The 22,307-nt window shown below is 48.8% G+C and overlaps 1 protein-coding gene across 2 annotated transcripts; it reads left to right on the forward strand.

Annotated features, from left to right (window-relative positions):
* Positions 1-2,559: 2,559 nt before the first annotated feature.
* Positions 2,560-19,981, forward strand: FRS3 (fibroblast growth factor receptor substrate 3). Of its 2 annotated transcripts, none has more exons than XM_084610948.1 (7): positions 2,560-2,713; positions 9,131-9,267; positions 10,673-10,761; positions 11,565-11,751; positions 14,499-14,660; positions 15,265-15,422; positions 17,079-19,981. In XM_084610948.1, exons 3-7 carry the CDS (start codon positions 10,696-10,698, stop codon positions 18,000-18,002), a joined length of 1,497 nt encoding a protein of 498 aa, XP_084467074.1. In that variant the 5' UTR covers positions 2,560-2,713; positions 9,131-9,267; positions 10,673-10,695; the 3' UTR covers positions 18,003-19,981. The 2 variants fall into 2 exon arrangements, with proteins under 2 accessions (XP_084467074.1, XP_084467075.1); XM_084610949.1 differs by lacking the exon at positions 2,560-2,713 and adding an exon at positions 4,333-4,468.
* Positions 19,982-22,307: the final 2,326 nt, after the last annotated feature.

The raw sequence follows: 22,307 nt of genomic DNA on the forward strand, positions 1-22,307 counted from the left end.
CAATCCCAGCTCCCTCAGCCTCTCCTCATAAGTCATGTGTTCCAGTCCCCTAATCATTTTTGTTGCCCTTCGCTGGACGTTTTCCAATTTTTCCATATCCTTCTTGTAGTGTGGGGCCCAAAACTGGACACAGTACTCCAGATGAGGCCTCACCAATGTTGAACAGAGGGGAACGATCACATCCCTTGATCTGCTGGCAATGCCCCTACGTATACATCCCAAAATGCCATTGGCCTTCTTGGCAACATTACAACACAACCATAGCACGGAAGATTCTGCCTCGCTAGACAGAACCAGTCTGTGTTCTAAGCACTTTAAGGGACCTGTGTTACAGCCCTGAAAATATAATCGTTTAGTCAACCCCTTTCATTGTGCTGTGCTGTTTGTTATTATTTGTACCCCAGTAGAGCCTGAAGGCTTCAAGTGCAGTCGGGCCCCCTGTTGTGGTAAACGCTGTACAAAACATGAAAGGCAGTTTCTGTCTATAGCATTGTTACAGCCTCATAGAGAAAACAGAAATAGTTAAGTAATTTGTCAGATGTACAGACCTCCCTACTTTCCCTCTCACAAGACAGCCCCCTACCATCCCTGTAGTATGGCTTGAACCATATTTGCAGATTTATTATGCCCTATTCTGAAGACACATGTAGCACATATGCCTTCAGACGGCCCCCTCTGCAGGGGTGAATTTCACTGCGGGATCAGAAGCATGCCGTTGCCAGCAGAAGTCTCACATTAATTCCCCTGACTGGTGTGGACAAGGATATTTTGTCTGAGCCATGTTCAAAACCTGTTTAAAACATAAATGCACATGATTTCTCAGAGGTCAGGATTAAAAGCTTCTCCGTTACACCTGTTGACTTCAGAAGAGAATTTAACTCTGAAGTTATAGAGTAGGTTGGCTAGAACAATCATAAACTATCCCTGTCCATAAGTCAGGGAAAACATGTTAACCCCACCTTTAATTAATTGTCACTAGCATTATTAATTATGATTGTTATTTGTATCCCATGCATTCAGATTGCATGCAATGGTAATTCTACTCTGAGAGGTTATAGGGAAATTGTGAGCAGGTAGGTACAGGGCAACGGTTGGCTGGCGTGTTTACATCTGCTACTTTAGTTCAATCAGGGAATATTGTACTTGGCAGATAAATGGCTGGGGAGGAGACATAGTGCCCTGGGAAATCTGTTGTGTGCGTCTCTCTGGCCACGTGCAATCTTTCCACCAAAAAAATGGAAAAAGCACATGTTTGAATACTGGGCCATCCCATAGCCTCTGAAGGGTGTGGTGCAAGATACATGGGTAATGGACCAGGTGTGGGCACTTTGCCACTACAGGGAACAGTCCTACCGAATCAGGTTTTAATACATGACATCACCTTGCATTTCTACAGCATCTTTCATCACACAGGAGCCCCCAATACACAATCCAGGGATCACTAGACACCCATGGACATATAGCCGCTTCTGATAGCTGTTTAATAGCAGACAGCAATCTACACTACAGGAAGTGAAGAATATTGTAAAAATATCATTAATATTAACTCATCTGTTTAGGCATTTACCATGGTGTGTGGGGATGACCTATTATTAATATGAATTATTCTTTTATGTTAATATTGCGACATTACTGGAGGCGACTGGAGTGTGTAGGTATTTGAAAGCTATAAACAAGATATATGGAGAGGAAAAACAGGGACACACCTTTTAACTGCATCTAAATTCATGGGGACAAAGGGAGGTTTTTAACTGGTAATAGTAATAGTTTGCTAGAAGAAAGGGATGATCCGTCTGAAACGGGCGTGGGTGGTGTGGGGTTAGTGTGCGTGGAGTACAGCTTGTTTTGTGTATACGGCGTGGGAGTGCACACGGGGTTTTGTCTGTGTTGGGGGAGCCTGCGTGTGAGCTGTATGTACATTGTTGTGGCATGAGCTGGGTGCAGTGTGGGGTGGGTGGGATGGGTTTGTACATTGCATAGCCCCTTCCTCCAGCTGCTTTCTCTCTTTAGGTGCAACATTTTTTAATTCAGCTCCCCTCCTTCCCCAGCTCCCCTCCTTCCATGCCCCCCAGATTCCCAGCTACCCCTCCCTCTCTCTGCCCCCAGGGCCAACTCCACCTCCCTTGCCCCACAGCCCCTCCCTGGCCCCCCAGAACCCCAGCTCCCCTTCCCCTGCCCCCCAGAACTGCTCCCTTGCCCCCCTGACTGCCAGCTCCCCCTCCCTCCCTCTGCCCCCCAGAGCCCCAGCGGCCCTCCCTCCCTCTCTGCCCCCCAGAACCCCTCCCTTGCCCCCCCGGAGCCCCAAATCCCCTCAGTCGGCCCCCAGTCCCAGAGCTCCCCCTCCCACACCGAGAGCCCTATGTCCCCGCCCCGCAGCTAAGCTCCGCCCCCTGCTCGCTCCAAGGTCCCGCCCCCTTCGGAGCCCCGCCCCCCGCCGGAGGACCGCAGCCGCGTGTCCCCAGCGCCACCTAGCGGCCGCACCGCCTCCCCGCCCGGGTCCTCCCAGCGAGAGACGCTCTAGGCTACGGCTGCCGGACTCGCTGCTCCCGGCGGCTCCGAGTCTGGGCCCGGCCCCGGCCCCGGCCCGAGCTGGGGTGGGGGGAGGGAGGCGGCGCTGGCGGGTCCCGGAGCCCGAACGGGGGCCCCACGGCGCCGGCCGGCGGGACGGGCCCGGCCTCAGCGCCCGCACGGCAGAGGCCGGGCAGCGCCGCAGGTACAGAGACCCCCGGCCCGCTTCGCAGGGCCCCCCCCCGCCCCTCGGGGACCCCCCCCGCCCCCCCCCGCTCGCCCCGCCGCCCGGCACCTTCCCCCCGGGATCACCTGGGACCCGCCACCCCTATGGGACCGCCCCTGCCGCCCCGGCCCCAGCCCCCCAGCACCTCCTGCCCCACCCGCTGCCCCCCCAGCACTGACCCCCGTTATCTCCTCCCCCCAGCACCTCCTGCCCCCACCCCCCAGCGCCGACCCCCGTTATCCCTTCTCCTGACCCCCCCCAGCACCCCCCCAGCTCCGTCCCCCGTCATCCCCTCCCCAGCACCCCCCAGCACCTCCTGCCCCACCCGCTGCCCCCCCAGCACTGACCCCCGTTATCTCCTCCCCCCAGCACCTCCTGCCCCCACCCCCCAGCGCCGACCCCCGTTATCCCCTCCCCGGCACCCCCCAGCACCCCCTGCCCCCCCAGCACCCCCTGCCCCCCCAGCACTGACCCCCGTTATCTCCTCCCCCTAGCACCTCCTGCCCCCACCCCCCAGCGCCGACCCCCGTTATCCCCCCCCGTCATCCCCATCCCCCCAGCGCCGACCCCCGTCATCCCCTCCTCGGCACCCCCAGCGCCGACCCCACGTTATCCCTTCTCCTGACCCCCCCCAGCACCCCCCCAGCTCCGTCCCCCGTCATCCCCTCCCCAGCACCCCACAGCACCTCCTGCCCCACCCCCTGCCCCCCAGCACTGACCCCCGTTATCTCCTCCCCCTAGCACCTCCTGCCCCCACCCCCCAGCGCCGACCCCACGTTATCCCTTCTCCTGACGCCCCCAGCGCCGACCCCCGTCATCCCCCCCCGTCATCCCCATCCCCCCAGCGCCGACCCCCGTCATCCCCTCCTCGGCACCCCCAGCGCCGACCCCACGTTATCCCTTCTCCTGACCCCCCCAGCGCCGACCCCCGTCATCCCCTCCTCGGCACCCCCAGCGCCGACCCCACGTTATCCCTTCTCCTGACCCCCCCCAGCACCCCACAGCACCTCCTGCCCCACCCCCTGCCCCCCCAGCACTGACCCCCGTTATCTCCTCCCCCAGCACCTCCTGCCCTGACCCCCCAGCGCCGACCCCCATCATCCCCTCCCCAGCACCCACTTCCCCACCCCCAGCGCTGACCCCCCGTTATCCCCTCCCCCTAGCATCTCCTGCCCTGACCCCCACGGCGCCGATTCCCCGTTATCCCCTCCCCCTAGCACCCACTTCCCCACCCCCAGCGCCGACCCCCCGTTATCCCCTCCCCAGCACTGACCCCCCAGCACTGACCCCTGTTATCTCTTCCCCAGCACCTCCTGCCCCAACCCCCCCCAGCACTGACCCCCATTATCCCCTCCCCAGCACCCCCTACCCCAACCCGCCCAGCGCTGACCCACCGTTATCCCTTCCCCTGACCCCCAGCACCTCCTGCCCCGAACCCCCCAGCGCTGACCCCCGTTATCCCTTCCCCTTACCCCCAGCACCCTCTGCACTGACCCCCCCAGCACTGAGCCCTGTTATCCCTTCTCCTGACCCCCCCAGCACCTCCTGCCCCGACACCCTGTTATCCCCTCCCTCTGACCCCTCAGTACCTCCTGCCCCGACACCCCCGGCACTGGAGAGACAGGGAATGTTGGACACAAATGTGAGATATTTAGAGAGCGGAAGAAAACTGTCAATTAGAGATGAATTCAAGTTTGGGGGAGTCCATGGAGGAGCATGAAGACTCACCGGGAGGTTTGGATCTGAATTCTAATGGATAGGAAGGCAGTGAAAATTTTTGAGCTTGGGAGTGATATATGCCTTGTTTCCAGATACAAATGGCTGGACTAGGCATTGCATTTCTCGCAGGCTTCATCCACGCTGCAGTCGGCAGGCAAGTTTGCAACACGTGTTGGGATGCTCGAGCTAGCTTTGCTCAAGCCAGCTTACTCAAAATAGTGGTGTAGCTGAGGCAGCATGGGCTAGCTGCCTGCATATGATCCTGCCTGGCTGCTAGCCTATGCCCCTGTAGCTACACGGCTGTTTTCAAAGCTAGCTCGGCTATGCCTATGCATGCTGCAATCACGCCTCCTGGTTGCAATATAGACATACCCACAGAGTGGGCAATCTCCAGATTGGGATTTGAAGACACAATAAATAGGGGTTAAAGACTCCTGAAAGCCTGTGTCTTATTAACATTTTTGCTCCAGGGCTGGTATCGGTCTTAACATGGTCTCTGCTGGTAGTGTTGTGCCAATTGGAAGGGTATTCGCTCACATGTTCAATGCTGGCTGTCAATCGGCTTGCAAACCAAAAGCTTTCAATTTAGCCTTATGCATCCACTGCTCCTAATGAGGAGTGACCGGAGCTCTCCACCTGTGTGTTGCACATAAACATAGGGTCTATAATAATTTTGGAAACAGAACAAAGCCGTGCAATAGATTAGCATTGCAGGTGCAATACACAGTACATGTCAACTCATTTGAGTTAGAAGTGCATTTTTATTTGTAAGCTCCTTGGAGAAATTATTGGCCTCTGCCTAAAATTGTCATTGTTATGTAAAACTTGAAAAAGTGTGATTCTAAAATGAAGATTAAATTATTTCTCATCTGCCACCCTCCCAGGAAAAGGAGCTATGTCATCATTTCACATGATTGTTTTCAACCCACGTTTCTCAAAAACGTAAATATTAAAAACACAGGAAGAGATTACAAGAAGAGGAGGTGATGGCACTATTGTGAATTATAGTGCTGGAGGGTGTTTGGTGCTGTCACAGTTTTGAGCTGACCACCAAATTCACACCAAAGGGAATCGAAGAGTTGAGCTATGCACTGGGACACTCAATAAGAAGAACCGAGATATGAGCTGGGGAGGATTACAGAGAGGATGGAGTTTTGTATGTGGATGGCTTTCCTTTCCTTTCCTTAGTTTTTAAAAAATGCTTAGAGGATATTTTCTAAGGTACAAGCAGGAGTTAAGCATCCAACTTCCATGGAAAGTTGATGGGAGTTAGGTGCCCAGTCCCCTTTTTGTGCTTTTGAAAATCTCCACCTTTATTGATAAGGTGACAGGAGTATCACAAGAAAATTTGCCAGCTGTGATTTCAGAATCTCTCTCTCACAATAAGATGGAAAATGATATAAATCCTGCCTTGGGCGTTTTGACAACCTTGGAACCTTGTATCTTTTTGAGAATACTCCCATCCCTTGGCTATAGGCAGTTCTCTCCTTAGGGTATGTAGCTGGGAGAGCGCCTCCTGGCTGAGCTAGTGTGCTAAAAATAGCAGTGCGAATTTTTTGCACAGGCAGCAATTCTGGGTAGCTACCTGCGTCCAAATCCTCCCGACCCTGTGGGTATGAGCTGGGGTGGCTAGCTGTCCATCCTGCTACCTTGAGCATGGTAACTCAAGCAGAGCTTGGCTGGGAGGCACATTTCCAGCTACAGTGTAGGGAAAGTCACAAGTGCAGTCACAAGTGCGCATAGGGCTAGGAGTGCTAGCTGGTTTCATTTCCCCCGGAAAGCACAGCCAATTAAGCATGGTGAGCAAGAAACCATGAGAAATGGTATTGTAGATATTTATATGCCAAAGACACAACTGACATCTGGGTCTTTAACAAAGGATAGCAGCATTTTGCTTCGCTTGTGTATAGGCTATGGGGGATTTTAGCAGATGGTGTGGGCAAAGGGAGCTGGATGATGGACGCTCAGAAAGAGCTTTGAAGCACTTGTGTGTGTACAGTATGTAGGCAGACAGTAAATAAGGAGGGTTCTTGAGTTCTTTCCACTGTCTTGTAGAAAGTGATGTTTAAAATATGTTGTAGTCAATATGAAACATTTCCTAAAAATGTCCCACTTGGATATACTGGCTTGTGGGTTTTTTCAGTTGCAGATAAGTTGTTTCGGTCAGCTAGGATATGCTCTGGATGTGTAGCATAGACAGAAAATGGCATGTTTTCAAAGGATTACTCGTTGAAAATATAGTCTTAAGAATCTAGGTATCTGCATCAAATGGATACAGCTAGAATAGCCAGCAGCAAGGCATTGTCTAGGAAATCTGCAAAGATCGTTACATGGGTAGTTTTATCATCTCATTTTCTCAGTTCTGAGCCTTAGAGCCTTTCAGTGGAAGCCATAACTCTCTATCCCAAACGTTTTACAGAGCCAAAGAACTGAGTGACAGAAATACTCATAGAGGGAGAGAGAAACAAAGAGGCAAAGGAAAAAGTTGAAGTTTTCTACTGAGCTTTAAAATAGGATGGAGAATTGATAAGGTGTGCGTGGGTTGGGCGTGGGAGAGGATGTTGATAGTGGCAGGAGTTGTAGAAGAGAAGGCTACTTGTGCCAGCAGTGACCAGATTAGTTGAAAGGCAGAGAGGAGGCTGATGCTAGATTAGTGGTCAAAGTCTGTGAGGTCTGCTGGAGCAAGTTCGTGGAGGGTTTTACAAACAAGGAGGCCAATTTTGAACTGTGTCATGAACCTATGGAGTTACTCAGGGTTGAGGATGATGTGATTGTATTGATTGTAAGAAGGCAGGCTGCAGAATATTGCATTTTCTGGAGTTGGGGGAGCTGGGACAAAGAAAAGCCATTGAGAAGGTCATTGCAAGAGTGAAGTTGAGAAGAGACTTAAGGCTTGTCTACTCTACATTGGCATCGCTGGTGCTGCAGCTCTACTGCTGCAATCCTGGAGCGTAGATGGACGCTGTGGTGACAGAAGGGTTTTTTCCATCCCTGTGGTAACTCCACCTCCTTGAGCAATAGTAGCTAGGTCGACAGAAGAATTCTTCCGCATCTACACTGGGGGTTTAGGTCAGTAGAACTGCAGAGCTCAGGGATGTCAGCGCTGTAGCTATGTCAACTTAAGTTTTAAGTGTAGATCAGGCTTAAGATCTGGATGAGGATTCATCAGAGGTAGGATTGGGGCAGTGGCAGGCAGAGGCAGTGTTTCAGAGGTGTGATGGAGAGAGACCCAGGTATGGATAAGGAAGGAGAAAAAAAGAGCAGAATCAAGTCTGACCGTTATGTACAGTGGAGGCAAATGGGATATTATTTGTTACTGTAATAGTCAAAATGTGCTAGCTGTACATGGTCACGGCCGCAACCTATACATGTGGGCTTGAGGATACTGCTTTTGCCCAAGAGAATCATCTTTGTCTCTGAACTCTTGCTAAGCTGGAGTGACTGATGATGAAACTGATCATGTGCCAGAGCTTGAAATTTTCAATAGCATCTTCATTTCATTTAACTCTTGTAATCTCAGGCTAGTTGTCCATACAGATTTACACTCTCACTTCTTGGACTACTCGATAATTAACACAAGGCGTCCTTTGGTAGTGACTGGGTCTGATTCTGGTGCCCCTGGTTTGATGTTGCGTTCAGTAAACTAAAGTGTGTAATGCCCGTTTTTCCTATTACTAGTATGTGCCTTTCCTGTGGAATAGACACTTGCATTCTCTGACAAGTACTGAATAGTTGTTTAGTTTTGTGTATGTCTGGAATTTGTTCCTTTTATGATCCAAAATAGAATAGCTATTGTGTTGTTTGTCCACTGGCTTCTATAGCTTCTTGCTCTCTGAACCTTGTTAAGAACCTTCTGTCTAATTCAGATGCATACAGATTCCTAAAAGCAGCAGATACATGTGATTGTTAGTATCTTGGATGCTAATTACTAGTATTATAATTTATTTATATTGAAGTAGTGCTCAGAGGCCCAGTAATGGATCAGGATCCCATAATTAAAACATAAAATTTGTCTTATTTCTGGAGATCAATATTGCCCAGTGAAAAGAAAGTTGCTTGTGTTCTTTGAAATTTTATTTGCCTGTCTGCGTTTCTAGCCCCACTTCATTTATGAATGGTGCTGAGCTAATTCCTTAATAGCTGCACACACATTTGGTGTGTCTTTGAAAATGCTTGGCAGGCCTTGTTCGTTCTGCTGTAAGTGCAACTCCCGTGAATGTCTGTGCCAAGTTCAGTAGTGACATTTGTAGGGTGGAAAATGGATGTAAGTGGCAAAGTAGGGTACCTTGTGCTGAACAGGCAAAGGGAGTGTAACTTACAAACCAAGAGAGGGATGTGGGGAAAAAAGCAGCCAATAGGAGGAAGTAAGCAACTGCTAGTTGCATTTCCTGCTGATGTACATCTCATTTTGCTCACCCAGTGAGATCTGGATTGGTCTGTTTACACCTATGTTCTAATTTACCCCCGAAATGTGTAATTTGTCAGGTCCCCGCTGGATTTGGTCCTGGGTCTCCACTGGATTTGTCCATGCAGTGTGTTGCATAAACTTACACTTATAAATTGTTGCTTTAATTTATGTTTTTCTTAACTTTTTAGAAAGATTAATAGAGAGATGATAAAAATCTAGCTCTCTGTCTTTCTTTTCTCTGCCAATCTCTTTGATTGTATTCTTGTCAGGTGAAACATGGCACAGTTTCCACGGAACTCTAGGTGACTTCTTGACATCCGGGTTACCATGACACTCAGCAGAGGACTGTGGGAATAAAGTGGGAATCCCTCCCCGCCCTCAAAAACCACCTAATGGCCTCAACTGGGTAAGAATCAAGCGGGACTAAAGAGTTACAAACTTTCTTCTGTCCTCACGGATTATCTCAAAGGCACTGCACTAGGGCTAGGTCTACACCAGTGTTTCTCAACCTGGGGGCCGAGACCCAAAATTGAGTCGCCAGAATGTTTAAAAGGGTTGCGTGGCAGCTCCTTTGGCTCCTGTCCCACAGGTCTGGCTGGGCTTGCCTCCCTGCTCCAGACACTACAGCCGCTCAGGTCTGGCCCAGCCATTATGACGACGGGAGTCCGGATGGGACAAATTTGAGTGAGTGGCACTGCAACCCCATGAGTCAGGTCACAACTCAGCTCACAGAAATTTGGTCAAGTCAGGGGGGCGGGGCCAAACCCGAGTGGCGCTGCAACCCCGGAGATTGCAATGTCCGGAGCTGAGAACCAAGCCCAGCTAGCCCCACAGCACAGCAGCTGCAGGAGCCGTCGCTGTGGGGTGAGTGCTGGGCAGGACCTGACCGAAACCCCTCAGGGCCTCCGCCCCAGGCTATTTACTGAGTCACAACGAGCCATAAACATTTACAAATTGGTCCTGAGCCCAAAATGGTTGAGAACCACTGGTCTACACTACAAACTCTTGCTGGCATGGCTTTGTTGGTCAGGATTGTGATCTCTAGCCTAGACACAGTTATCGTGGCAAGATTGTGCTTTCACTTGTACAAGCTGTTTCCACACAAGGAGTGCTTTGCTGCTATACCCTCCGGGGAGAGCTATACTGGTGAAACACTCCTAGTGAGGAGCTGGCTAGTGCCTAAGGAATTCTTCCTTGTTGTGGTTAGTCATAAGAAGGGTAGTTGGTGCCAAAACTCCAGAGTCACTTTGTTTTATGAACAGCTGCTGTAGCCCCATTGTGTCACATTCGCTGTTAGTTGCTCCATCGGTGCATAACTATGAAAATATTTTTCTATTCGGCCAAATATTTTTCTATTAGGTCCAGCTAGTCGCGTAGCTGAAGTCGAAGTATCTTAGTTCGACTTACCTGGTCGTCGACTCCGCTTACTCCTCCTGCCGAGGTGGAGTACAGGTGTCGATTCGGGGATTGATTTGTCGCGTCTAGATGAGACGCGATAAATCAATCCCTGATAGATCGATCCGGCGGGTAGTGAAGACGTACCCTTAGAAAAATCACCGGGTGATGCGTATGTGCACTGTGTGGCCTGCCTGTGGCATTGCACCCTGGCATGCATACCCACTCCCCCCTTCATTGAAGGCATTTAACTTCCAGGACACTTACAGGGCTCCGCTGAGCCATCCCAGCCTTTGCTCCACCACTTCAAAAGCTTGGGTCATTGGTTGGGATGAAACGATAATTATGGATCAAAAACACAAATGAAATTGTGCCCTTATCCTCTGTTTTTTTTTCCTCCCCCACCATCCCTCTAGGGCTCACCTGGTATGCTAACGTCATGGGGAGCTGCTATAGCTACCTGTGCAGAGACAGTGTCCCGAACAACCACCCCTCCAAATTTAAGGTAATACCCTTTATCCTAGAGGGAGAGCTCTGCAATTGACAGCAGCCACTGGGAATCAAGGCCTGCGAAGTACAATCCAAATGTCATGGAACCTACACATTAAAGCCCCTTCTCTTATGGGGGAATTCTTCTATATGGAATTCTTCTATATATCAGTGTTGCTGATTTTTAAGCAGGGAATCCCCTGCTTGCTGGTTCCATTCTCTGTCGTGTAGAAGGATTTGCATTGGCATCGAGATTCAATCTCCCCGTGCTAGAGAAGAAACAGATGCAATGGGAAGGGAAAATTGGATGGCTCATGTGTTGCGCAACCTTTCAAATTGGGCCCAAGTGAGTGGGCATCAAAAGTTACCACCCTATGGTAGCTATGTGGTGGCTTGTGTGAAATGAGTGAGTGCATTTCAGCCTAATTGGCTGTAAACAGGTCTCCAGGTTGTAAAAGCACAGCACAACTGGCAGTGGTTGAACCATTTGACAGTCTTAGCAGAGAGGCCAAGAACTGGAGAGAGACTGAACTCTCCTCTTCCCTCTCAAGGGTGTCCTCCCCCCCACCACCACCCCAATGCCTGTGTTGAGGCACATTAGCTGAGCTGGCATGGGGCTGCAGTCTTCAGGGCTGTCGAGGTGGAATCTTTCACCAGCAATGAATTCACACCCAAATGACCTCCCCCTATCATCCGAGAGCAAGGCATGTTAATGAGTCGAGGGAGAGAGTGCTGGGGCTCCGGTAGCTTCCAGGCAAACTTACATCTGTCACATCTCCTTGTGTGAGCCTCCTGATGTGAGCTTTGGTGCCCCTGCAGGTAACAAACGTGGATGATGAGGGTAACGCTCTGGGATCTGGGATTATGGAGCTAACGCAGATGGAGCTCATCTTGCACACACACAAGCGCGATGCTGTCCGGTGGCCGTACCTTTGCCTGCGCCGCTATGGCTATGACTCCAACCTCTTCTCCTTCGAGAGCGGACGCCGCTGCCAGACCGGACAAGGTGTCATGTCTTTTGGGGGAACAAACCTGTCTAAAGCTTTCAGTTGCAGAGTGCTGTAACTGCTTGGTGCTGATTTCTCCCCTGCTTATCACGTCTCGGAAACCGGCTTTATACCCTGCTTCATGCGCACAAGCGATAGGACGGCCCTAGGGTACTGTAGTGTGTTTGCATGTGCATTTAATACTCCCAATTAAGACATTAATGTTGGAAGCTTGTGTTTGAGGGCAGAGACATCATGTGCTATCACTCTTGTGGCCTATTGTGGCTCACTTGTTTATATTTATAGACTTAAAGTAACTAGGCTATTGAGAAACACATCTAGAATTGGCTCTCATTGTACCTTAAGGTAAGCAGTTTTGGAGTGGGGTTTCAATTGGATCAGAGACCATTAAAGGAAACCCAGGAAGAAGTTAGTGATTCTGTAGGCTTACTCTTCTGCGTTGGCACTGAGGAGGTCAGGCTTGACAAAGCCCTGGCTGGGATGATTTAATTGGGGATTGGGCCTGCTTTGAGCAGGGGGTTGGACTAGATGATCTCCTGAGGTCCCTTCCAACCCTGATATTCTATGATTCTACGAGGTGCTAGAAATGCCACCTTTCTATGGGATGTGAAACCAAGGTCCCACAAGGTGCTTTTTGCAAGGGTGAGGCTGTTGGCTCTGGTTTCCTAGCATATTTCAACTTCAGATATTTGCTTTTGCATGCATGTCATCATCTATGTCCTCTGTACTACGGTCTGCCAAGCCTCTGCTCTGTCTTCATTTAGGTCCCTTCTAAAAGGCTTGCTTGTTGCACAATGATCCAAAAAAGTGAGTCAATGTTAGTTTTTAAAAAACTCCTGTCCCCCTCTGTTCTGGTCTTTCCAGTGTATTCTGTCTTCTCTGTCTGCCTTGTTTAGCAGTACTGCTACTTTTACTGCTTTTTATCCATTGATCCTGCGGGGGGGGGGGAGAAAGGGTAGCTCCAAAAGTGCCCCAGTTTTTACATGTGGGGAAACTGAGGCATAGATATGACGTGACTCACCCAAGAACACACCATTAGTCAGTGGCAGAGCTGGGAATAGAGCCTATGTCCTGATTCCCACTATACCATGCTGCCTGTTAAACTGTGAGTTTCGTGGCATAAGGACTATCTGTATATTACTTGTAAAGAGATGAGCATATTCTTGGCACACAGCAAAAGGGAAAAAAAATCCGGTTATGTCCCCCAATTAGCATCATGTGTGTTGAAAAGTCCTCCGATATCTGAATAAAGTCCACGTCACTGTTCTGCGTCTGTTTATAAAGTACTGTGTGCATTTACAATGCTGTGTGCTACTCTTTTATAATATTTATATAAACAGGATTTGCCTTTAGTGGAATTGCATGCTTATTGGTTGTCAGCAGTGTGGGACCTGTGTCTTTTTGTGTGTGTCTACTTTCCCTTTTGCAGGATTCCAATCAGTCGTTGGAATGCTGTTACATTTACTCGGGTTTTCTACGGAGCTCTAGATAGCACAGCTAGGGTAGAGACATTCACTCTTCACCTACAAAGAGAGCTTTCAGAGGGCACAGGCTAAGTCATCCATGTCCTCTATATGCAAAGATAAATTGTATGGAAGCCATACTGTTTTGATCTGCGTACATTTCCTCTGGTTCTTTTCCTGCTCATAGGAGACTTTTGCACTTAATTGATTTTGCTTGGATCATTCCTCCCTAGACCCAGTGAATAAGACGGCTGCATATATTTTCTGGCAAGAATATTTTTTCAAATTTTTCTTCAGAGTAGCAGCAGTTGTTGCCATGCTGTTGTCCTTGTTGCTATGGCTTTTGTGCATTCATGTGTGTGCGCACCAGCATGTGATTGGTTAGTTCTGCACATGCTGGCTATTGGTCAAACTATTTATCTGGGGAGCCACCGTGTCATCTGATACATTTTAAAAGTGGGGTGCAGTTGCCCGTCTCTTCCACATACATTCCAGGTGCCCAATCCAGTTCCCATTAGACTTCATTGACAGTGGGAGTTGGATCAGGCCCCAGGTAAAATGAAAAGAGTGGAAATTACAGGTGAAGAGCCTCATCTGTGACCCAGTATACCATTCTTATCTCCAGATGTGTTAACTAATGTGAAGGTGGCATTAGATGCACCAATTAATTGATCAGTAGCAACTGTGGTGTTATGTTTCTAGTGATGTAAAAACAGGATACACTATACAGAAATATCACCTCAGGGGGTGTTTTAATATTGGCAATATCTTACAAAATATTTCCCTGTAAATCATAAATTTGTGTGTAGAGAAATACAGGACTTGCCCAACAAGGTCAGAGGAGTTGTCAGTTTAATTTAGTATCCTGTTTGAAATATTGGCTCCCACCATGAGCTTTATAGGAAAATTGAAGAAGCTTCATGACGAGCAATTGTGTAACAACCGGTCGGTGTATAGAGGAAATTTCTTCCTAACCCCGGACATTTAGTATTTGGTTTGTACCCTGACGCATGAGGGTTTATACCTCTTACATATTTGTGTACTATCTAATGGAAGGGTGAATATTCTCATTACCTATATAATGTCTAATCTCTTTTTGAATCCTGCCAAGCTTGTGTCCTTATCCTATGACAGTGAGTTCCCCAGGATAATTGTGTTGTGTTAAACAGAAACCTTTTTCAATCAGATTTTAGGTTTTGTTGCTTTCCAAGGATGAGACTACATTCTGATTAAACTAGGATTGTATTTCTCTCTCCCCACCCCGCTTCTTTGTATATGCACAGGGATATTTGCCTTCAAGTGTTCAAGGGCGGAGGAGATCTTTAACCTGCTGCAGGACCTGATGCAGTGTAATAGTATCAATGTGGTGGAGGAGCCAGTCATCATGACTAGGGGCGGTCACTCCACTGAGCTGGAGCTATCCCGGACACCCCAGACACCCAACAGTAAGGCTTCCAGAGTGGTAGGCCCAGGGGAATGGAGGGGTAGAGGAAGTTTCTCCAAGTTTATCTCTGTGTTGGGTGCTGGTCTCCAAGCCCAGGCTACATTCCCCTAAGCAGCTGGTGTGATCTATCTGGCCTCTGAGCTGGGTCCTCGAGTCCACGTATGTTCTGTGCAGCATGCTTAAAGCCCCACTTGTTTGCAGATGTGATACCTTGTTCCCAAGGAAATGGGAACAAAAACTGCAAATATCAACCTTGTTCTCCGACTCCAGTCAGATTCCAGGAGGAGCCCTGCCAAGTGGCCTCTTTAGGGAACAGAGGGCTCCTGAGGGGAACCTCAACTAGAAGAATGTGTGTTTGTTTCCCACTTTCATAGCCGTGACTTAAGTGCTGGTAAATTTAACCCAGGGGGCCTAGCCTGTATATTTACAACAGGTGTACACATGGTAGGAGCCTTCCCCAGCCAAGCAGGCTCTGCCTTTCAAGCACACCTGTTTAATAAGGCCCTTTGAGAAGCTGTCCCATGGTGCAGATGCAGCTGCATCTGAACGCAGGGCCAGTGTGATACTCTGCCTCTAAAGCATGTCTCTCTGAATTCTCCCTCCAGCTCTGGGATACACTGTTCCAGGGTTCCCCAACGGATTCCACAGCTTCCCTGGGGAAGCCCCATCCTACTCCACAGCCCGACACCCTTCCATGAACAGCTTGAGACACTCCTCTATTGGGGAGGACTCCACACATGGCCTCATTGGGCCGGATGAGCAGGTAAGACCAGGTCTCCCCATCTCCATTGCTGCAGGGAACTCGTAGCATGTCTGCCCCTTCTCTTCTAGGATTCTTGTGGGGTGCCAGGCTCACACTTCTGCTCGATGCTAAGGAAGCTCAGGGACCCTCTTACCTTGTCAGTTGCTCCTTCTTGGCTGTTTTACTTAGTTTCACTGTTGCAAATTTGCACCGGCGTGACTACTGGCTAAAACAGCTGCTCGCATTGAGAGCTGGGTGTAGCTTCCCCGGTCGATCAGTAATGATCTGCCCCTTGTTTGACAGCAGCATGCAGTTCCCTCCTGAGACTGTATGTGCTGCTTCCACGTCTCTACCAGCCCCAAGCTCAACTCTAGGCTGGATACCGAAACTCAGGTTCTTGCATGGTGTTGTGTTACCTCTGTACTGCCGGGGCAGCTGATCTTCGCTCTCTGTGGTTAGGCTCATGGATTTATCCTACCAGCTCAGTCCATTAGACCCAGTGTCTTGTCTCCATCATTGTCTGATAGCTGCTGCTTCAGGGTCACACAAACCTAGGCAGGTGTGGGCTCCTTCCTCATGTCATTGCTGTGTCCTAGGATACTTTATATAGACCGCTCAGGAAGACATCTCACCTTGGGTAGATGGAAATTCACATGCTCCACATCAGAGTTTGAACTCAACTTGGGACCTGTTTAAAAATGGGGCCTCGATATTTTGTTTTAAACCATCTCATGTGCACAAGTTGCTCAGGTTGAAAGGAGCCTATGTGAGGGCAAGTCTGTGCTACAAACTTTTGTCACCACGGCTATGTCAGTCGGGGTGTGGTGACGCGTGATCCGTGGAGGACAAAACTGCACTGGCAGAAGCCCCTGTTCCAGATGTAGTTGTATGGGCAAAAGCACAGTTTTGCTGGTATAACTCATTTTGGCGGGGGGGCGAGGGGGGCTAGAATAAGCTTTACTGGCAAAAGCACAGTTTTGCTGGTATAAGCGGCATCTACACGAGGAGCACTTTGGTGGTGTAATATACCAGTATAACTGTACCAGCAAAGCACTTCTAGCATAGATCTGGCCTCTGACCCTGGAGAGCCACACATCACTCCCTGATGAATAGTGGCTCTGATCATAAGGGAGAAGCTGGGGACTTATGGGAGCGAGGAGCAGAACCGAATCAGGCCAGACTAACGGGGAAGCTTTAGAGCCATATTATTTCCCCCTTATAACTGCAGTTCTTCAGGGCAGTTTCTAGATGAGCAGTGTGAGGGGGAATACAATTGAAATCTGATAAGTTGCTGCTCATCCTGCCCCTTAGAAACTAAATTCACATCCATGAGAGAAAACAAAACTCATTCCTGTCTCCAGGTGCTGGGTGTTTGGTTTGCAACAGTTGATGTGTAAACATAATTTTATCAAAGCTGCATCCCTTTCAGTCAAGTTTCACTCTCCGCTTTCTCGGCACACTGCCCCTCCAAGTTTTTTCAAGACTCCACCTCCTCCCTCCCCCGCCCTGCTGGTTTATCAGCTGCCAGACCCCTCACTCTCCTCACTCACATTCTCAGCTGTATTTACACTCAATCCCACCTCCACCCCCTGTATTTTTGTCTCTGATCTCTTCCTGTCTTTGTCACCCTCCCCAGCATCACCCTCTGCCTCTAAAATGCATCTTCTCTCCCTGCAGTCCCACACCTATGTGAACACAACCAATGGTGAGGAGGAGATAAGAGGCCGGCACTGCATGCATTCGCTGCCTGAAGTCCACCCTCCTTTCCTGCACGGGAAACACAGCTGCTCTCTGGAGGACCGAAACCCCCAGGTCTTCCTGCAGCCAGGGGAGGTGAAGTTTGTGCTGGGCCCTGCCCCAGTTCACAGGCACATGGTGAAACGTGACAGCTCCTGCCGTTACCATCGGGAGTGCGGTGGACACATCTGCGCCCCTAACAACAACAACGAGTGCAAGGATGAGTGCCTCGTGCCCAGGTGTGTGTACGAGAACGTGAATGGCCTGCTGCCTGCTGGGGGCACGTCTCTCCGGCGTGGCGGGCGCTTGAAACTCACCCGGGAGGACCTGGGCTTAAACAGCTGCTCTCACCGCAGGACGCCCCTGCTGCACTACGAGAACCTGCCTTCCTTGCCTCCTGTGTGGGAGTGCCAGCCGCTGCGGCAGGACGAGGACTCTGGGGACGTGCTGACTCCTTCTCCGAATGGCTACCCCGAGCCGGACGAAGACGACCCCCTGCAAAACTACATGAACTCGGAAAACGCTGCACTGCGCAGCGGCCTGCGTCGGGATGACTTCTTGCAGCACCACCACAACGGCACGCCCAGTGTCTTCAGCTTCGACTTCCGCCAGCCCTGCCCGGAGCAACAGCGGCAGCTCAACTACATCCAGGTAGAGCTGGAGGCTGACCCCCCCAAGGGGCGCCAGAGCCACAAGGTGCCCGGCGCCCCGCTTTCTGCCACCCACCCAGCCGGCAGGATGGACTCCTACGCGGTCATTGACCTTAAAAAGACAGCAGCCATGTCCAACTTGCAGAGAGCGCTGCCCAGAGACGATGGGACTTCAAGGAAAACTCGGCATAACAGCACCGACTTGCCTGTGTAAGGGAAACACTGAGGGCAAGCGCTGCATTGTGGCTTTCGTACCTGCCTTTCAGCGTATCGTGTAGTGTGACTTTTGTTCTCTGTTGCCCTGATGCCCCGTTAACCTGATTGCTCAATACAGCATCCTGGGATAGCTCCATCACGCAGACTTTACAAATGTCTGCCTGCCTCTCCCCGTCTCTCCGTTCCTCCTGTGTCATTTGTTTTTAAAACCTTGCAGAGCAGCAGAAAACGTTTGTTTATTTATTTATTTATTTATTTATTTTAGTTATTTTGTGGGGGGCCAGCATTCGAAATGGCACCAAGCGGAGTATAAACGTGAACAGGTCATTCATGGACCAGGGTCAATCCCCCTGCTTTCATGGCCTCCATGTCAGCAGCCGGTGCAGAGAAGACCGCAGAGGGGTGGAGAGCGTATTGAGAGCATTTTAAAAAAAACCATAGTAGCAGGGGGAAAGACGGGGAATGCAAGTGGAGTTTGAGGTTTGGGATCAGGGAGCCCTTGGTGTGTACATCTCTGTCTGTCTTTTTTTGTAGATATTCAGAAATGTTTTCCAGCAGCCCGTTTATTTATTTGTTTTATTTTTTTATCTATTTATTTTATTTTGTGAATGTTCTTTTGCATCAAAGTTAAAAGTGCTAAGCCAGTGGCATCATGCAATGGATCTACTTGGTGTTCAACTCCTTTTTTGGGGCGGGGGCAGGGGAGATATGGTGAAATGGTGATGTATTACATCCAGGTGCTTTGTGGAACACAAATGGGGAAAGAGTAGCTGTGACTCAAAGCTCAGTTACCTGGAATGCACTGGTGGGAGTGAGTGCAGAACACATGGAAGTGTGAGCATAACTGCGAGGCAGCCAAGCTTGGAGTCCTATCTAAGGAGCGTTGCCTACTCCCACACCACCTCGCTGAGTCCATGTGAAATAATTGACTAGTGTTTTGGCTAAATGCATGGCTCGTTTCCTTGTATTGTAGGCTCAGAGTACTAAACTGAGCTTTACTATAACTCCATTGGCTTTGAGTGGTTGTAACCAGTAACCCCAGGGCTGAATTTGATGTGAACCATCAGGCCCTTCTGTAAAAAAAAACAAACAAACTTGCGCATGACATTCTACTTCTCTTCCACTGTGGGATGGTCCAGTGATAACATTCTGTATATGACAGGTTTCAGAGTAGCAGCCGTGTTAGTCTGTATTCGCAAAAAGAAAAGGAGGACTTGTGGCACCTTAGAGACTAACCAATTTATTAGAGCATAAGCTTTATACCATTCTGTATATGGTTTCACTTGCTACAGGCCACACCAATCTCTGCAGCATGAGGCATTCATTGGTTCCACTTTGCTATTCCCTCTCATTTCTGAGAGACATAAAAGAGCTCTTGGAATTATATTAACTTCTGCCTTATCGCTTTGAAACTTCCTCACCCTCTTCCACAGGATCTGAATCATGCCATCCAATTTTCTGAAAGCTCTCTCGGGGTTGGCAAACAGAGCCATCCAAACCTTCCTATGATGTCTTTGCCATTGGTATGTTAACAGACTAGAGTCGGTGAAAGGGAAAAGCGGGATCATCTGCTTATATCTCAGCCCTGGAAGTCACAAACATAATCTGTTGATTACTGAGATTCTTTCCAGCGCTAACAGACCCAGCTTCTTTTTGGTGCTGAGGTGTTGCCTTGAAAAGTGATCCTTCTAGGGGCAATGGCAAGGAATGTAGCCACAGCCCTACAAATAAGTAAAACTGATGGATATCCATATAATCTCTTTACTCTCAGGTCAGGAACTCCCTATCATTTGTAGTGCTATGATTCTTCTCATTGGCTTGGTGTCTGCATTACAAATAGCAAACACACCACCACCACTTTCAGAAGTGAGTGAGTTTTGGCAAGCCTTTGACCTCTTGTCTTCCATGCTTCCCTCCATCTCTTTTTTTTGTTCTATAACAGAAGCTAATTATTTTTAATATATGAACTGACTTTATTTATAGGGAAACTGTCAAGTAGTTTATGCCCGAACTTAGGTTTCATTAAAGATGAGGAAGAATTTTTTTTTTAAGTAACTGTATAAAAATATTTTCCTGAAAAATCTCAATTAAGAGGCTTTTTTTAAAGGTTTAAATATCACTCTCCCCTGCAGCTTTTGCATCTCAGACATTGCAGCGCTGAAGAATGCCTGAGAATCTTTAGCTGAAACTGACTAACTGCTGAATTTAAATTGACTTGTCTAGTTTTGCTCACCCAGCTGAGAGATGTGCAAAACATCCAGGCAAAAAAAAATTATTTGTAAAACAAGTCAGGATATAGGTTTTGTTAAATGTGTGCTTGATCTTGACAGAAAGTCTTTAAATGTCACAATACGAATGTGTTAGAATTACATGGCAGCGGATGCTGCAGATGCACTCATGGACCCCTTCACGGTCAAATCTTGGAGCATGAATTTCATCCCACTTTGACCATGCCAAGTTTTATCTGTCTTCATGTAGGCCCTGGTCCAAAGTCCACCAAAGTCAATGGAAAGACTCCCACTGTCTTTGGTGGGCTTTGAATTGCCCTTTTATGGGCAAATGTTACTTGTTACAGTGCTTCACTGGACCAATCCAGCACTCACTGAAGTCTGCTGAGATCTTCCATTCCATTCACTTGCAGCCCGGATCAGAGTCTATTCTCTGAATTCGTTGCTAGCATTTGGCATGATGAACTATCTAGCTTAGTGTTGTTATGATTAGGTGTGTAGGGAGCCTGGCACACATCCACAGCAGTAAATCAAGTCCTCTAATACCTTGATCACTTCCTCATTGGTCTGTAGCAAATGTATTGATCTAACAGGTTTATTCAGTTAATGGAGAGGATAAAACGTTTTTATTTCACCACATCTAACGTGGATTTTAAAAAGTGATTAGCGGGGCTGTGTACAAATAATGTTAATCACAAATGATCACGAAGTAGAAAGTGGTTGCCTGCTGCTAGATGAGTGCTCTTAACATCAGGATAAAAGAAACAGCATGTTCTCTCACTTCCCTCTGTCCTGGATTTTGCTTAGCCTGCGCGAACTGCAGACTTTCAGGCCTTGTCCACATTACAGTTGTGCTAACAAGCATCTTTAGCAGGGCCCTATCACAATTCCTCTGATCAGCAATAGTTTTCTGAGAACTAGGTTAGTTAGACCATGCTCAGATGCACCCACAGGATACCCCAGCTGGCTAGCTCTCCGTTGTTGTATGTAGCATGATTTTATAACATAGTTCTCGGACATTGCGTCCATCTACACCATGACAGTATTAGGGGATCTGGTTACAAAATGCCTGTCGCCCACGCAGTTAGAGGAGAGTTGGTCTTGTAATGCAGATGGGAAATGTCTGAGGCTTTAGCCTGTGTTTGATGCCCTGTTTACAGCTGTATTTGTAGTGCAGGTGAAATGGAAAAGTCGCTGTCCACATTGGCCTAGGAAACAGGCCTAGCAACACCCACGTTGAAGAGGAGCTCTTACTAGCATGGTGTAAGTCATACGTTGGACAGTCTCAGCACCTTTGAGAGTAAGGGGGAGAGAGGAAAAACCAGTATGTGACAGGAGCCATCATCCCTGTTGTATTGCGGTAGCTCCACTCTGTTGTGAAGTTTCCTGTATTTGTTGGTGACTCTGATAAGATTTAGAAAGTGTCTCTCTTTAAGAACATGTAATATATTAAAATTGGGAGTGGCTGGTGGTGACAATCCTAGGACTTCAAGATCATCTCCTGATGGAGATGAAAGGCTAAGAGGGAAGGGTGAGAAGGATTGAGATAAGAAAGAAGATCCTGTAAGCTATTTGTCATGCACTCACTCATTTGGCAGATGGGATCTGGTGCTAAGGCACTTATAAGGCTTGTGCCATTTTCTTTCTTTCAGTAAATCATGGGAAGTGACCTCAGGTGATGTGGGGCCTAAGCCTATGAATCACTGAACATCCTCCTGTCCCATTGAGTCTCATTGCTTTGCAGGATCAGGGCCTAGGAGGTTTAACAGCAAAGCTAATCTAGTCCCAGACAAAAAGGTAAATTTCCTCATTCTGCCCCATGTGGGCCTGCTACTTGCTATTGGCTAGAACTACCTCGAGATCACAAAGGACTCTTGACACTACTGCAATAGCAGAAAAGGACTCCTTGACCATTGGACCAAACTCTTCCTGGTTGCAGCCTCTTTAGCTTTGGTAGGGTTACACCCAAGATCAGTATGGTTCCTGGCATTGGAATAAGATATCTCAAACCCTGTCCTTTCCCATGGAAAGGGGAGGGGCCTTTCATTGCCTTTTGACAGAAACATTGGGTTCCT

Source organism: Lepidochelys olivacea (assembly GCF_965140295.1).
Source record: "Lepidochelys olivacea isolate rLepOli2 genome assembly, chromosome: 21".
NCBI lineage: Eukaryota > Metazoa > Chordata > Testudines > Cheloniidae > Lepidochelys > Lepidochelys olivacea.